Source organism: Temnothorax longispinosus, chromosome 4 (assembly GCF_030848805.1).
Source record: "Temnothorax longispinosus isolate EJ_2023e chromosome 4, Tlon_JGU_v1, whole genome shotgun sequence".
In the NCBI taxonomy this organism is placed as follows: domain Eukaryota; kingdom Metazoa; phylum Arthropoda; class Insecta; order Hymenoptera; family Formicidae; genus Temnothorax; species Temnothorax longispinosus.
Window position 1 is genome coordinate 6,688,248 of NC_092361.1, and position 17,548 is coordinate 6,705,795.

At 37.4% G+C, this 17,548-nt stretch overlaps 1 protein-coding gene across 3 annotated transcripts; it reads right to left on the bottom strand.

The window, feature by feature from the left end:
* Window positions 1-363: 363 nt before the first annotated feature.
* On the bottom strand, window positions 364-17,430 carry Ino80 (chromatin-remodeling ATPase INO80). 3 transcript variants are annotated; one of them, XM_071775287.1, is made up of 27 exons: window positions 17,224-17,413; window positions 16,453-16,614; window positions 16,255-16,334; window positions 15,964-16,175; window positions 15,684-15,857; window positions 15,306-15,602; window positions 15,068-15,226; window positions 14,811-14,980; window positions 14,467-14,683; window positions 14,022-14,109; window positions 13,615-13,906; window positions 13,318-13,520; window positions 13,088-13,228; window positions 12,902-13,023; window positions 12,431-12,723; window positions 12,049-12,328; window positions 11,811-11,963; window positions 11,478-11,721; window positions 11,254-11,381; window positions 11,082-11,176; window positions 10,219-10,291; window positions 9,333-9,491; window positions 9,139-9,241; window positions 8,583-8,698; window positions 8,029-8,217; window positions 7,391-7,757; window positions 364-1,887 (listed from the first exon to the last, which is right to left on the bottom strand). In XM_071775287.1, exons 2-27 carry the CDS (start codon window positions 16,584-16,586, stop codon window positions 1,400-1,402), a joined length of 4,977 nt encoding a protein of 1,658 aa, XP_071631388.1. In that variant the 5' UTR covers window positions 16,587-16,614; window positions 17,224-17,413; the 3' UTR covers window positions 364-1,399. The 3 variants fall into 3 exon arrangements, with proteins under 3 accessions (XP_071631388.1, XP_071631389.1, XP_071631390.1); XM_071775288.1 differs by having other exon boundaries at window positions 17,282-17,398; XM_071775289.1 differs by lacking the exon at window positions 364-1,887 and adding an exon at window positions 1,894-3,087 and having other exon boundaries at window positions 17,224-17,430.
* Between the last annotated feature and the right edge of the window lie 118 nt (window positions 17,431-17,548).

The window sequence follows — 17,548 nt, forward strand, 5'->3', positions numbered from 1 at the left end:
CGACGATCGTTTGCATGTTTCTCGAGAAACGAAAGTAACAGAAACACAAGAGAACAGATAGATATTATATATCATTCAATTTTGTATTCCACGTTTACATTTTCTTATCCACGGAAAGAATGAAGAATTCAATTTTCAATTAAATTAAAAATGTAAACTTTACTGTTATTTTTTTAATTCAAAAACCTGAGTTATTAAAATACTCAAAAGAAAATATTAAAGAGCACTTAATCGAATTTTTATTGTGAAAAAATCGATTAAAAAGTCCATTACAACATTCGTCGCGGTGGAAGGAAATGCGAGAAAGTAGAGAGAGTGTCTTTTTTGCGTATAAAATCCGCAATAAAATTTGCGAGACATTCGTGATGGTGGAATTTTTATCTGTTTATTGCTAATATAAATACTATTCTTTTACAAATTGAATTGGCCTAACGACATCTCGTAACATGCATAAAAAATATCGGCTAGCCGAGTCTAGTGACGGAATAATGCTATCGTTAATGAACAATGTACAAAGACGCCGAGAGAGCGATCGATAGAGAGGACGGAAAAGGCAAATCCCAAATACCTTCTCGTCCCCTTCTTCCGAACAAGTTCTTCGTCGACGTATTCGCCGGAGATCTGATCTGTCGATGATCGTCGTCAGAATTCGGCGCCGACGTGCGCGCGACGACACGTCGCGTCGATTATCTAATTGTACACTTAGAGTTAAAAACGAGAGCTACACTTGTACCACGTACGTTAGAATCGGATCGACTGATTAATAACAGAAATCGACCCCTTTCACTCCCGCAGCGGATCAAGTGTCCCACAAGAATTATTTCGTTCTTGCGCGTTTAAACGAAGAGCACGATTCAAATTGCTGTATAACCGAGGAAACGAATCCGGAGGATTCAAAGGCAAGCATCGAATTAAGTACCTAACTGACGTCGACAATTGTATTTTCTAACGTTCGACAATGAGTCCCGCCGTATTTCTTACGCCGTAACTAAATAAATATAATTGTGCAACATAATCGTAACTATAACAGCGCCTAAATATTGTCAATTGCTGCCTTCTTTCGCTTATACTTATAATTTAGGATGAGAGAAGGGGGGTGAGAACGAGGGATCTAACGTTCATCAGAATTGCACGCTCGAGTCACGCGTACGGAAACATCACTGGCGAAAGTTGAACTCTCACGAGACACAATAAATATATGCGACATTTTAATCAAGTCTGAAAATGTGTTTTCACTGTCCTATATTGAACCGCTGATCGATTATCGTGGATAATCCGGTTGCAGAAATTTCGGTACCTGACGAAAAGAGAAAACGCAGAGATATCTCACCGACATCATCATGAGCGTTGTCTCACCAGGAACTGCTTGAAGCCAAATCACTGTTCTTCCTTCGCGAAACTACGATGATCCTGCGCGTGGCTGTTGCTGCGTGTAAAATCCGAAAGGTCGCGATTCCGCCAACATCGAGGATGACGACGACGTTGATGACGAAGATAACGGTGGCGCTGAATTCGGGACTGCAGTCGTGACTAAAGACGAAGACGACGACGACGACGACGTGCCGGTCATCAAAGTGCCGGAACGCTTCTGCGACGACGACGACGACGATGCTTTCTGCTGACCGCTGCTGACACCCGCGACCGTTTGATGAGATCTAATAGGTACTGGCAGCGGCCGCTGGATCTTCTTGCCATGATGATGACCAGCGGGGGTGCGATAGCCTTGATGCCCGGGCCCAGTCGGCCGTAATCGTGGTCTACCAGGCCCACGACGAATCCCCGCAATACTACTGCGTCCCGATAGAGGTATCAAAGTGCCCACTGGACCCAGTGGACCCACCGTGCTGGGACCGTCTCCGTCCGCAGGATCGGAAGTCGCCGGGGTCCCTAAGACATAAAAAAGTACGCCCCTTCGTTCCAGATTTTGCTGAAAATTCTGCCTTTGCGGCAATAGCTTCTCGTGCCGATGTAGTTCGATAAAATACTGTTTACTGTTTTGTAAAATATGACAATAAAAGTACATGTGTAATAAGTGTATGTTGTATGTATCTGCATGCGTGTGCGACCTTTATTAAAGGTTCTTTTAAACGCAGTCAAAATCGAATTCATTAATTTCAAATTATATATCACTCATGTTTATACGAGATGCGCGATCCGGGATTTATTGAGATAACGAGAACAGACGTTAATTGTAGTAATTACAGTAATTAGACGTCGAAGTAGATGTAATTGTAATGTTCATGATTACGACAAAGCAGATGCACGAACACCGCACGTTACATGAGTTTAACGTTGACTGGTTCAACCAGTTAATCGGTTATTCACCGGTTATCCTGGTAATGTGGCCAAAGATGAGAGAGAGAGAGGACACGTTCAAGACTCGCGGACTATGAGGTGTTAACCAGTTAGCAGAGGAGCGAAACGCCCAAATTATCACTCGTGAGTTAAATACCATGGGAAAAAATATCAATTATATACGCTTGTACAACATATCTTGCACAATTAACAAATACTCCCGCGAGGAAACAGATTCGAGAAGAAAATTCCCACGACAGACGAAGAGTATATTTCTTAGAAACACAAAATAGGCATATCCAACACTCGAGTTCCTACGATTTTTGAATAAGCACGCGGAATACGATGCTCAAATACGCGTTATTTGAGCATCGTGAGAGAATGTCATTGTTACGTTCTTCGACACAGCGCGTTAAAATACCCACGTAACAAACGCTTGGAAAACGACCTACGAAAGATCCCGTTCCGTGCTTCTCTCGAGTCAAGAAACGTTCGAGTTCTCGAGAAGAAACGATTCGGGCAAGTTTTTCCAGTGAGACGCGACGCATGAAAATCAGTACTCATCTCGAACGTGGATATCTCGTATTTTGGCCTTTTCGTCTATATCCCGTCGCCGTCGCCTCGTCGGCATTCCGCGGCACGTACCCAATCGCTCGAGGAGCGGCTCCTCTTCAGCCACTACGTCTAAGAGGATACTTAACGAAATGGACGAGAGGTGGAAAACGCGAAAATGCGCGTCCGTCTTCGTGAAGCCGTCAACTCTCGCACTCGCTAGCGATGCGATAATGCGCCCTGAAAATTCCACGCGTGATTCGCATTGAAGAGGATAAAATCTCGCTTCGCGAGAATCTAAAATGACAATCGTTGAATGTCGCGTATAAATAAGTCGGGATATTCCGACATTTTGATCATCAAATACGGAAATAATACGTACGTAACATTGCGTTGTATTTTGTATACAACTACAAATGAAAGTTATTGCTTAAAGTATTATTCTTTACAATTATCAAGCTATAAAATAAACCACAATCCTCGATAAAGAGTGTCCGACTGGTGTCCTTGCATTAAACAGGTTCATAAAATTAGCTATTACATGTCTGTACCGTAATGAAACTCGCTATCTGACGTCCAGGTTCAATAGGTATTTCCATGAATTAATTTATAACTTGTATTATGGCCAAATTAAATTGTAAACTATATTATAACTTTGTATTTAATGTGCAAACGCACGAGACAGAGCTCGCTGGGCGCAAAGGTAAAACTTTCGAGATAGAGAGAATGGAAATATCCACGGAATGTCGGAATGTCGGAGTGTCCAGCTTGCTATACCTATAGCTTTTCCTCATCCTATTCTGCCGCATTATGGTACCATTATCTCACTCGTGCGAGAAGACCATCTTCACCGCCATATATTTTATCTCCTACTTGGTCGTGTCTGATAAGTTCAGAATGCTTAGAGAAAAAGCTTGAGATTGAAAATCGGGATAATCGCATTATTTAATGAGATTATAAGATCTTAAAAAACCACTTCTCACACATTAAATTCAGTTAAGTGGAACTGCTAATTATATGCACCCCGCGGACATTTATTTTATAATATCTAGGATACAACGTTCAAACTATACAATTCATTTTTCTTCCCGTGTTTAGTTTTGATATTTAAAACTAAGATTCACCGAGTTGTTTAATCAAATCTATAAATCCTGACGCAAAAACAATTTTATACTTAAAGTAAGCATTACAGATTTCGATTTTAATAATTGTAACTGCAGGCTAATTGTAGGCAGAATAGGAAAATATAATCATTCGAAAATACTGCCCGCGTGGCGATACGAAAATATGATATTCGAGAAGATGCGGAGTCGACGGACGAGATGACACAGTAAGGTACGGTAAGGCACGGCACGAATCGACAACATTCAACCCCTTACAGGGTCCGTGTAATTCTCCCTATCCTATAGACCCTATACCCTTTTTTTATTTGACTTCACGAAACGACAAGGGAAATTAGATGTCGGGATTATGCAACTGAAATGTATTACAGTTGCATTTGAAAGTCGTAATAGATGTTGACAAATTGAATAATAATCGATCAAAAAACTGAAAACTCTTAATAAATATCACACAATTCGTATGCTTCAATGTATAAATAAATTAGTATAGATATAGGTCATTATATTAACCCTATTCGCTCCAACCATGCCTTTCGTGTCCCACGAATTTCTAACAATCGTTTGTTCCGGAAAACAAATGATCGTGGGAGAATCCCCTCCACGCCGGAAAAAAGTTATTGTGGCAGGGAACCTCAGGTAAAAATTTCAAAGTCCTAGCTCATTTACTCTCGAAACGGGAAACAATCAAAATCTCGGTGGGACACGAAAGTGCATGGATGGAGGATTACGTCAGTGTTGTGTGAAAGGTAAATGAGCATTTTTTTCGATAAAAATGTATTTTTGTGTATAATTTAACCGTATTTAAAATATTTTTGTCGTTAAAAAAAAAATTTAACATTCCACAGAGGTCTATTATGGCTCAGAGGCAGGTGGAAGAGGTAGGGAGGAGCTACGATTATAAAAAGAAAATTAATTTTTTTACATAAAAAATATCTGTCACACTTCAAATTCGCCTTTTCTTATTCAGAAATTCTTTTTCAGCATTCTTTAAGTCCTTAAAGTCCTTCTGTACCATTTAAAAATTACCAAATTTGCGGCGACGAAATTAAGTATTCTTATTTAATTAATAATTATCTCATATTTTTTTTCTCATTTGCACTACTTTTAGCTTTAATTTGCGTTTTGGTTCATTAAGCTTCGTCAATTTGTTCGTGAGTTATGATTTTTTAAGTAAAACGAGTCGTAACGTGTATTTGTCAACATATAATTGTTGTAAAAAAATATTTAAATAAATGATTTCCAAATGTTCTTTACATTGATTTTTAGTCGAAGGTACAAAGATATTATAATAATTTTTGGGGAATTTTTCAAAGCTATTAACATTATAAAAAACACGTGGGACTCGAAAGTGCATGGTTGGAGGATTATTGGGGCGAAAAAAACGTTGGAGTGAATAGGGTTAAAAATACTCGAAAGAGTTGTTGAATTGTGTTCAGCGTTGAATTAATCTGACTGTAATCTTTCACGTTTTATGCAAAATATAGATTTTATATAATTAATATAATTTGCAATGTTATCTCTAAAGTTTAGAGCCCTCGATAATGTATCTCTTAAAAGGGCGATTAAGTTGATATTAACTTGATCGCGTATTTTACTTTCCTCGTTCAAAACTTGCCCCTATTAATCACAGCCATCTGAGTGTGTGTATGTGTTTATCGGTTAAAATAAGCGGGATATAACTTATAATCAGCGAGAATAAAATGCTGGACGCATGCCGGTGAGAGCTCGGAACATTGACAGCTGGATCAAGCGCGCGCTGCATCTCGATAAGGAGATAACTAATGGAAAAAAGGACGAAGCAGGAACAGAAAAGACGCGTAAAAAAGGCGGTGACGAAGAAGAAGAAGACGAAGAGAATGACGATGATGAAGACAAAAAGAAAAAAAACAAAAAAACGAAAGAGAGAGTACGCGAGTTCCAAAAACCTAAGAAGAACATCGATCGCAGCTGTCGCCTTCGCTCCGCACCTGCTATTGTCCGCCTCGTCTTCCAGTCAACGACAAGTGAGAAAGACCGACCCCTTTCCTTTCGTATGTCACGTAGCACGAGACGGAATGTGTTAACACTCGCTCGCTCACGCGCACGCACGTACGCACGCATGCATTTACGTATGTGATGTTCATTGCGTGTCCACAGTCCACGTGGCGTTGCGTGAGGTCGTCTTATCGGACATACGCACCATATCTCTTTCTCTCTCTAATTAGCGCGAGAATGATGAGCACATAACGACGCTTGTTCCACGTTTCTATAGTCTCGATATTGCTTTATATGAGAGAATTAATTATTTCATTAAAAGCAGACTATTTAAGAAAAATCCTATTGCTTGTGATGCAATGACAATCTTGGTATGTATAAAATGAAGATTTTACGTGTCTATTGTTTTTAACAATGTTAAAACAATAACATTGTTATTATAATATAAAGAAATTTTAAATACTTTTTAAATCTTATTAATAAATTGGAATTTTATATATCGTTCGTATTATTTGAACTGTTCAAAATCGTTACGTATTTCCGATGACTGGCAGATTTCTAGAACACCCTTGTCTCACAATGCACTTGCGTCGCGCAACAAATGTTTCAGCTAAGCTTTCCCCATAGGACTAAGCCCCGAATTCGTCGTTTACAAAACGAGTCGCAGAATGAGTCACGAGGAAAGAGGGGGAGGCGAATGTCTCTAAGGGTGCCCCGTGGAGGAGCGCCAACTGTTACCCCCTCGATACTCGTGGGTGCACATGTGCTCGCGAGGGAATTTCAACATCGGTCGACGATGGGGTCGCGATGGACCCATGGGCGTTCTTCTCGCGAACCACAAAGTCCCCTGAGAACCCGGGCAAGTGCCAGGGCGAAAGATAGCATCGAGGGTGTAAAAGAGGAGCGGGGGCGAGAACCTCCGACTTACGAAAAAGCCAGCCGGGGATTAATGGTATCGATTGACGGGGTCGCGTTCGCGAAAGAAGTCATCTTTCTCGCGAGCTTTCGTTTCGCGTCAACATTGTTACGGTATTAATTTAGACATTTAGAGTGATGTTAATTATATAAACATTTTCCTTTTTTCCTATTATAAACATTTTCGCCTGATATATAATCGGCCTCGATAAAATTATAAACAAAGGCGAGCAGCTGATAAAAAGGATTATGATCATATTTGTTAAATATTTATACCTACAACTTAAACTGCCGCACTCGCGTAGATAATTAAAACACAAACATTAATAAGCATCAAAATCATTATTATCTCAAACGATAAATTGTAAATCACACTCATAATTAAAAAATGGGTATTTATCGCGTTGAAATTAATTTTTGGCGGATGCCAAATTTTATTATTTACGCAATATTTATTGATATCTATTTCTAAATTTTTACTAATAAATATAATGAAAGTATAGCGCGATTACTCAAAAAGTACGAGTACTCACAGTGCCGCAACACCTCGTTCGAACATCCACCTCCGTCGATCGGTGACATCGCTGTCGATGGTTCGCTGGCCATGTTCGAAACCTTTGACGACGGATGCATCAAAAGCAGTCCTCTTCCTTTACCACCAATTGGTCCACCCCTTCGAGAACCTCGCGGTCGGCCGCGTTTGCTTGCGCCGCGTACGGATTGTCGCATTCGCGCGTTTGCACCCACGCCGAAGGTGAAATGATGTCCGAGTCGGGCGATCTTAGATGGGGATTCCCCAAACTGGTGAAGACTGCTTCTGGGCTGTCCATGAGGATCGGGACCGGAAACCGCCACCGGACCGTCCACATCGACCACGAGTCCCTCGTTACTCGTTTCATCCTGCAAGGAGAAATTGAAGTATCAAGGTATCAGTATCATAAGGATTATGTAACACTATTGCATATAGATAGTGACAAAGCAAAAGAACGCTTTCAAAATGTATTTGTTACCAGAAGATATCTTTTCAAATTAATTTTGTTTTTAATTTAAAACTAACAAATAAGTAATAATTATTAATATTCAAAAAATATGAAATAAATATATAAAAATAACATGTTAATAAAAATAACAATAAAAAGTTTTTAATGTTATAATCTTGTTCGAAACGTACTTCTGACTTGGCCGGGCTGGTCGGTGTACTATAATTGTCTATATTTTCTAACTGTTGTTGATGGTGATTGTTCTGGTGCTGTGACTGAATCGGATTAGTAGCCGGTTTAGGCTCATTAAGATTAACGTAAACGGTATCGTTGTTTCTGTCGCCATTAGCATCCGCCTGACACGGTTTCTTCGCATCGTTCTGAAAAATAGAGATTGTAATAAAAAATACAGTCGAAACGAATGGAAGATACTCGAATTAATTATAATTTTAATTAAGTGTAAATGTGTAATTAACACATTTTAATTCGATCCACATTGTGGATTAAATATTTGCAAATGATTTATCGAGCAATTATGAGTTTGACAAGTGGTACTAATTAATTGAATAAAATAATCAACCAGTGAATTCGGCTGTAAACCGTTAATATAAGTATTACGGAAACAAGAAATAAGAGGAAATAAGAGGAAGGAAAAAAGTGGTGGTTAGAGAAAATGACGAAAAAGAGTCTTAAAAAGAATCTTTGCGACGCGACCAATAGCGGTGTATAAGGGCGCCGGGCTCACCTTGACCGGAAGCGCGGTTAACTTCCTCTTCCGGTCCCTCTCCTTGTGCTGTAGGTTCGACTCGAGGCGAACCTCCTCCACTCGTTGCTGCTTTCTCTCCTCGCTTCGTTGACTGTCTAAAATATACGAACGTACGGGCTTGTACTATAGGCGGAGGACGCGGCGGCGTTCGTTACTCCGTTTCTTATTATTATTCCTTATTAGGCCATTAGCATAAGCTAACGAGCATAATGTAATCGCGGCCACCTCGACCGCCCTCGTCTCGCCCCTCGGCTCATTTTCGACGCGTTTGTGTATACACGCGCATCCTGCCGTGCGGATACGATAGAACGGTCAATAGTGACGTATAAAAACTCGACTATCCAATAACTTTTCAACGAGTCATATTTTTTTAGATACAGATCTTAATTCATCACAAATTTTAATTTCAATGAATTTTTTAAGGAAAAAATATAGCGCCATGTGTGTTCTTCGATTAATTCCACAGGGATTTCAATTTGACAAAATTACATTTAGCAAATAAAAATGATATAAAGTAAAGTGCTAAGATACTTACATTTCGCTTCGATTTCCTCATCGTCCAGTAGCAGCGACACGACTTCTTTGGGTTTCAGAGTATCGGGCTTGAAATTTCCGCCGCTTATGACCATACGTTGAATCTACAATAAAAACAATCTCTCTCTCTCTCTCTCTCTGCACATTTTCTTTACTTAACTTTAGCATCTAAGCACAGTGATTTATAAAACAAACCTCGCTCTTTTCGCGCGCTCTCTGCAAAATTCGTTCTTCGATGGTTCCTTTACATATTAATCGGTAGACCGTGACTTGCTTGGTCTGCCCCAGTCTGTGGGCGCGATCCATAGCTTGTTGGTCTACAGTAGGATTCCAATCACTATCATAAAATATCACCTGCAAATAGGCACCAATTGCAGTTGTAGCATCCATAAAAAACCGCAATACATAATTATTGGTGCGCGAAATAACGCGGATTATAGCAATACTTTTTCTACATAAAATAAATTTATGCACTTCTTTCTTATATACAATATCAAATTATTTTAAATGTTACAATGCAAAATTAAACTGTAACATAATATATAGGAGATAAATATAAGTTATAAATAATTTAAAAAATTTCTTGAACTAATATATAATCGCACAATATTATATACACGCTCTAATTTTAGACATTTATCTTTAAGATAAATTTATAGACAGTCTATAATGTGCAATCGTGTGCAGTCACAACTTCTATAATTCGTTGCAATATACTATTGTAGAAAATGTATATTGAATCATGCATGTAACGTCGCGAAAGGAATAACAGATTTGTTAAATCGATGAAGATTGGACGTTATTGACAATCTCGCGATATCTTTGTGCACGGAAGGAGTATACGGTATTCTGCAATGTAGACATTTTTATATGCCTCTTTCTTTCATTGTATATCGAAAATATATTTTATCATTTACCAGCAGGCACAAAATTCGTAAGAGCAATATCAATTGCATATATCAATTTTGACAGAAATCTATGCCTCATAAACTTATGTTCGGATATAATTAGAGAGAATAGAAACTGAAAATCGAAGTGACGAATAATTAAATACATATAAAGCAAGGATAGAATTACTAACCGTGTCTGCTGCGGTGAGGTTGATTCCCAGACCGCCAGCTCTAGTACTGAGCAGAAAGACGAATATGTCCGCTCTAAAACATGAAACAATCCCACACATTCAACCAAGTCGAGGAATGAAGACATCGGTCGTTTTGTATGTAAATTAATTCGAGATGTCTTTAAAGGATTTCCAGGATAAAATTCTCCTCGATATGAGTATACGATCACGAGATTTCAACGGTTTAAATCGTATTCTTTTATTCTTTTTGCCTCCCTTTTCCATTTTTTAAAATCTATTTTCAAGCGTATAAGAATAAAAATATGAGAGAGATGTAGATATAAATAAGTATTTTGAATAAGAAATTAACACAAACTACACGAAAGAAAAGTTAGTCTAATATTTTGTCTGTCGCTCAATCTGTCGATATAAAAATATGATTGTTCGAAAATTTGATACTTGAGAATAGAAATTATAATAACCAGTGCACGCTTCTTAACAATAGAGCTTCGGTTTTGTGATTGTCGCGCGTTCGAAAACCTGCAGCTGTCTGCAAGATGGGAACGATTCGGCAATTAATTCGCGTGTTAGTTATGCGCGGCTGAACCAACAGGACATGCGATCTCAGGCTCACGCTTTAAGTATGCAACTGTGTACTGCTATAGGAAGATATTCAGGATATTCTAATCAGCATGGCGCAACTATTATAAGTAACGTATTTTTTAATAAACAACTGACGCTGATCCTAAACGATTAAAATTTCACACAATCTGCATTTATATTAAAAGAAAATTCAAATTCTTTATCAAATTCTTAAATGATATTGCATAGCAGTAAAGAATTGCGAAAAATCATTACAATAAATTATAAAAGAAAGCAATTACCTTTTTTGAAAATCTGCCACCATGTCACGACGATCTGAGATTTTTGACGAACCGTCCAATCTCATGAATGTGTGTTTTCTGTGATACATATATTCCTACAAGAAGTAAATTCTCATAATAAAACAATTATCTGTTTCCGAATGCAGCAGGCAGGTAGGTAGGTAAAACATACCTCTAGCAAATCGATCATTTTTGTCATTTGAGAATAAATCAGCACCCTATGACCTTGTTCTTTTAGACGCCGTAAAAGACTGTCCAGTACAGAAAGTTTCCCAGCGTCTGTCACTAACGTTTGTTTATCTAAAATAATTTAATTTTAAATTTAATTTTAAATTTATCAATTGACATAATCATATATTATTTGATTAATATAATAATATATAATCTTAAATGTACCTGGTACAATGATATGTGACCATCCATTGACAGGGGCACATGCGGATAATCCACCCAGCGGCTGATAGCAAAACGTTGACATTGTTTGGCCGGCACGAATGCCCGACTTTTCTTCAGAAAGTGCTCGTTCGCAACCGAGCCAAAGTAATCTTTGACCAAACGCACCACCACATTCTTCGTGTCTCTTCCAGGCACATGCTGCAGAACTATTACTGACATATAATTTTCGCGGATTAGCTTGAATCTGCAATCATAAAATACAGATTAAATACATTGTTCCTCGTTTCTGAATTATTTCATTGTCGCACTAGACAAAATTGTATTAATGTATACCTTGGGATTCTTATCGCAAACAAAGGCAGGAATCGTTGTTTGTTGGCAATATCGTATTATAGGCTGCCGCGGATGATGAGGATGTTCAGGAAGCAGAGCCAATTTTGAGTCTTCCGTTTGTTCCATTTTACCAGTAGGTAATATCCTTTGTAACTAAATATTAAGACATATTACATCATATTTTACAAACTTTTGGCATCTATGTGCGTGTATATTATGTAATGTAAAATGTATTTACCTTTAATAACTGATTAGCTTTTTTACTGCTGCGTAGTATTCTATGGGCGACAGTTTCCGGAATCGAATGTATCGTATGACTGGTATGTGTGTAGAAAGCCTCACCCTCGATTATCTTGCTGGTAAAAAATATATCTTGCAACGTTGTTGACGAAGCGTCAAATTTTCTGGGCAAACAAAACATCTGATTTGTAGGTGTTCTCGATTTATTATCGACGTGCCAATTTTCCCAGTATTGTACCATTCTTAATCTTCTCTCCATAAATGTTATCAGACATAATCTATAAATATAATAGATTTTAATTATTTATTAAAAGATTGGAACTAAAATAAGACAATGTATGTAGATAATGATTCTTTTAACAAACTCGATATTTACATACCTGAATAAAGTACCAGCGATAAACATTTTATTTATTTCCATCGGAGATAAATTGATAAATCTACTAAATGAAAATGTATTTTCACGCAAATCTTCGTTGCAATGAAGAGCACGGTGAATATATTCTGCGGCAAATATAAACAACCTATTATACAACAGATGATCTTTGGATGGTAATGCCAGATGCAAAAGTCCTTCATTGTACAGCAAAGCAGGCATATTATAAAATTCTGTATTCATAAAAAGCGGTGATTTAGCATCCCTACGTTCAAAGAGTTCTGGATGATTGCAGACCTGTAATTAATATATTACATTCGTATTTAAAAACTGGATACGGATTTAAGATATTCATTTTTAATATACTTATCGAAACTATGATAAACTTTAATAGCTAAAATAAATGAATTATGTTTTTATTGATTTACAAAGATCATAAATAGGAATTTTAATAGAAATACATAAATAATAGTACCTTCCGGAACTGCATGACTAGATTCATTAGATTGGAAGTAAAATTTTTATCGTTCGTCGCAGTGTCTCCTCCGCCCACTGTATAATGCAGCAAATCCTCTATCCGAATTTTTTTCTTCAACGCTAGAAGCAAGATAAATGTACCAAATGCTTTAAACATCTAATCCAATATTATTATTCAAGATACCTGAATAAAGCAGCTTTTGACGAGTCGTGAGCGGACAATATACCATCACTTCAATCTTATCGGATAATTCATTTTCCACATCCTTTTTTATTCTTCGTAACATGAAAGGTTTCAAGATCATATGAAGCCTCGATAAGTGTTCTGTAGCAAAAAATTTAAAACATGTTACAATTAATAATATATGTAATCATTTCCTATTTAATACTATAGTTTAATATAAAGTTACTCACTTTCGTCTATTCCCGTTTTATTCTCTGCGTGGCTTTCGATATCTTTGGAGAACCACTCGTTAAATTCATCATGCGAATCGAACAATGTAGGCATAATAAAATGTAATAACGCCCATAATTCTGCCATACTATTTTGTATAGGAGTACCACTGAGCAATAATCTATTACGACAACTAAACCCCAATAACAATTTCCATCTCATACTGTTGAAATAATTAAAATATATTAATTAGAAAGAGCTATATATGTATATATTACGCAATTGTTATATAATAACATATAATAACAAAAACATACCTGCTTGTGCTTTTTATAGCTTGTGCTTCATCCAAGATCATATACTGCCATTTTATTCTATTAAAATATTTATAATCGGTAATTACTAATTGATAACTTGTTATCACTACATGGAAAGAAGCTTCCTTTGTGTGCAAATCTTTAGTATCCCAGAATTGTCTGAGTATCTTGCGTTCTTGCGGACTACCCCAGTACGGAACTACTTTGAATACTGGTACAAATCTCGCCATTTCCTGCTGCCAGTTATGTAATGTAGAAGCTGGTGATATAATTAAGAATGGTCCCCAAACAGCTAAAATTAATTGCCAATTATACATTCATTGTCAAGTTATTCCTTGCAACAGCTTCAACAATGCATAAAAAATATTAAATTGTAAGAATCAAGTTTAAATGCAACAGATGCTTACAATATCTCTCGGCAACGTGACATAAAAATGCTATGGATTGTACAGTTTTTCCCAGACCCATCTCATCAGCCAGTATTCCACTAATACCCTGCAACGATTAACAAATTTAGAATATTATATTTATGTAACAAAGATATTTTATAATCCTAGGGCCGGTATCACAGTCTCCGATTAACGTGATCCTCCGATTAAACTCACTCTGCATCTCTTTCTAACTGTCCCTCTAGAAAGAGACGAAGAGTGAGTTTAATCGGAGGATGACGTTAATCGGGGACTGTGATACCGGCCCCTATTAACATAAGGTCATTTCCTTTTAGTGACACAAGTCGACACAAGTGTCGTTCTGTCTTTGTTATTCATTGAATGCCAAGAAGGATAGAACTATGTTTGTGTCGACTTGTGTCACTAAAAGGAATTGGCCCATAGTGTATATGTAGTTACAAACCTGATCATACAAGTTTGCCAACCAATTCATTCCTTTTAATTGATAACCTTTCAGATTGCCCTTGAAAATTGCAGGTTGCGGGTGTTCCAGGTTCTCAGGTGTATCACTGAGACGTAACTCTTGAGATGCAGCAACTGTATCAAATTGCTTGGTCCTGGCCTTTTCATTGTTAAATGCTTCAGTAGCATTTCTCTTTGCTTTTTGTTTCATAATATCACTATACAGTAAATATATGCTTTTACAATTAAAATATAAGATTGGCTTTAATTTATCACGTACAACAACCATTCAAGTAATTAATTTTAGGACATACGTAAATAAAATTATATATTTAATTCAACTACCTATCATAATCGTCGATACCAATAAGTCTAGGATTCTTTTCTTCATCTAACTGATTTAGGATTCTCAACTGTTCTTCTGCTGATGCTTTATCTATTTTTCGTGACATGAAATGAGCATACAATTCTGTTTGAGTGATAAGGAAATTTAATTTTCTTTGCTGACGTTTTGCCTGAAAAAAGAATATACAACAATATAAAAATTTGAAAAAAATAGAAGTTAAAAACACATTCTTTTATATAATCTAATATATTCTTACTTCAATAAGTTCTACATCCATTTTACGTTGTTCTTCAGCTTCTTTTTCTAATCTTCTTCTAGTTTCCCGTTCGACTCGATCATAACGCTTCCAATAAGACTGCATTTCTCTTGTCAAGCGTTTTGCCCGCCAGATAGTTTCTTTCATATTTTTCTGTGACTGAATCGTACAGATAGAGATAAATAAAATATATGATCTATAAGTCAAGTACATGACTCAAGTATTAATTTATACTCACTTGCATGGCTTTCTGCCTCCAATATTTCATACAATGCTGCGCTACTTTCTTACAACTTATTAGCATTTCTTTATGATTATTGGTTTTGGCCCTTTGTACTTTTCCTAGTTCCTTTTTAGACATCATTACCCATATTTTTCTTCTTCTCATCGTCATCACTTCAACACTCTTGGTATTATGTTTTTTCCTCCCTCTACCTCGAGGTTGATGACGCATTATAGCTTCTAATTCAGCTTCGTCTAATTCTTCCTCCCTAGGAATCGATTTATCCCATTCTCCCTCCGGATATTTTCCTTTCTAAAATATAGCATTTTTATAAAAAGAAAATATAGAACATAAGTGTCAATATAAATGTGTAACAAATAATTTGGTACATACACGATATTCCTCGGATGTAGAGTGGCGATTAATTTTTTCTTTCTTAATCTTCATGATCTTTTTATCTGGCTTTTTTTCTTTCTTCTTTTTATTTCCCACAATTAACTTTTGATGCTCCAAAAATCTGTCATAATTCGATAATAAACCCGCACTATAATATTGATATTGTATATTCTGAAAATAACAATATTTTATAATATCCTGAATTGTTAAACATTTGCATTGCCAAACATGTTAAACATTTGCATTGTGCCAATGAATTTGAACTAATAGTCCTTACTTCTGGTTTCTGATAAAAACGACCTTGATATTTTTTCCGTAATATATGAAACTTAAGCATCTCTTGAAAATCTTCTTCCGTGATTTGGCTATCTGTATCAGAACCCGATGCAGAACTGTCAGAGGAATCGCTTAAAAGAATATCTTGCAACCAACGTCTTTCTTCTCCTACACTAGACATATTGTACAGCCTCAGCTTATTGATTCTCGCTTCTAAAAAAAATAATATATGTTATAAGAAAATATTAAATAAATTATTTAAATGAAATCAAAATTGGTAATTTATATCAACCTTCTTTTCGAGTGGGTACACTATCGAGATAAGCATCCGAGCCATCAGAAGATTCCGACGAGACAGACTTGTCATCCTCACTGAAAAAATACAATATTTGTATTACTACGTATAGTATTAATTTAATATATATTATTAATGTATTATACATTAGTATAGTAAGAGGATATATTTAACAAATGATAAATATATCAGTACCTAGCTTGTTCTTGAAAGAGATTGTTGATCTGCTTTAAGAAAGGCTGTACATTCAGGCTGCGTTCCAGTCTCTGAAGATGCAAGGGTGCAGCCATCTCAGCTTCCAACTTCATCGTGTTTGCTCTATCAGACATTACCCGTCTATGAGAAGCCTGACTGTATCTGTAACAATGCACAAGCAATGAATGAAACAACAAGACTTTGGATTTAGATAACACAAAGCAACTCTATTTATATAAAACTACTGACAGGAATCTATACAAGTTTTCGCTAACGTGCAAAGATGAGTTTTTCAGCTTGCGAAAGCTCGGACGAACCAAAAGTAGCCGATTTCCCAAGACACCGAATATATACAGTAACAAATATAAAAGTTTTAGCAACGTAACACACAAGTTCTCCTTCCCAAAATGTGCAAACCCATCAGAGAAAATAATTGAAAAGCATTACGGACCGTAACGAAAGTAACGGAAACGCGTGTTACACCGAGAATCAAGAGAATCGATGCGATGATCTACCGGGGATGGAAAAGGAAAAACGTGCATGTTCCCGATAGCAAACCACGGGGAGAAGGCTTCCCCGAGCTGGGCTGCCTCGGTGCTTCGGGGAGATTCACGCGTTTCCATCGGCGGACGACGCATATTACGGGCGTGGAACTGGCATGCGGGAACGTGCGCGGCTAATTTCATTATATAAGGCGAGTGACACGTCGTATCGGGAGCTGGTGCGGTTATAATTCGACTAAATATCTCCGCCAACGGTTTTGCTTTTCACCTTATGTTTTGGTTATACGCGGCCCCGCTTATTTCGCACGCGTAACAGAGCCTACTACCGTAATGCGATTTCCTCTATTCACAGCGAAATCAGATACATCGGTCGGAGGGGAATACATGGTAGAAGGAAGCCTAGAGAACGCAGACATTTGGCGTGCCATTAAAGCGGGGCAGGGATAGGGCATCGTGCTGCTCGCCACCATTTTTGTTTTCAGTAGGTGGCGCTGGCCGCGCCCGTGCGCGCAGCTCCTGCTGGCGGATCGCGGATCTCGTTTCTGGATATAATGGATATTCCTCTCGGCCGCTCGGCGTCCACCTTGCGCACG

What these genes read in the sequence shown, in the direction of transcription:
- Ino80 (XM_071775287.1), bottom strand. Translation starts at nt 16,586, where the DNA reads ATGTCTGATAGAGCAAACACGATGAAGTTGGAAGCTGAGATGGCTGCA. An exon ending in TCAAAAGCTGCTTTATTCAG is followed by an intron (nt 13,024 to 13,087) that starts GTATCTTGAATA and finishes TCTTGCTTCTAG; the next exon opens with CGTTGAAGAAAAAAATTCGG. An exon ending in TTTGCGATAAGAATCCCAAG is followed by an intron (nt 11,722 to 11,810) that starts GTATACATTAAT and finishes TTATGATTGCAG; the next exon opens with ATTCAAGCTAATCCGCGAAA.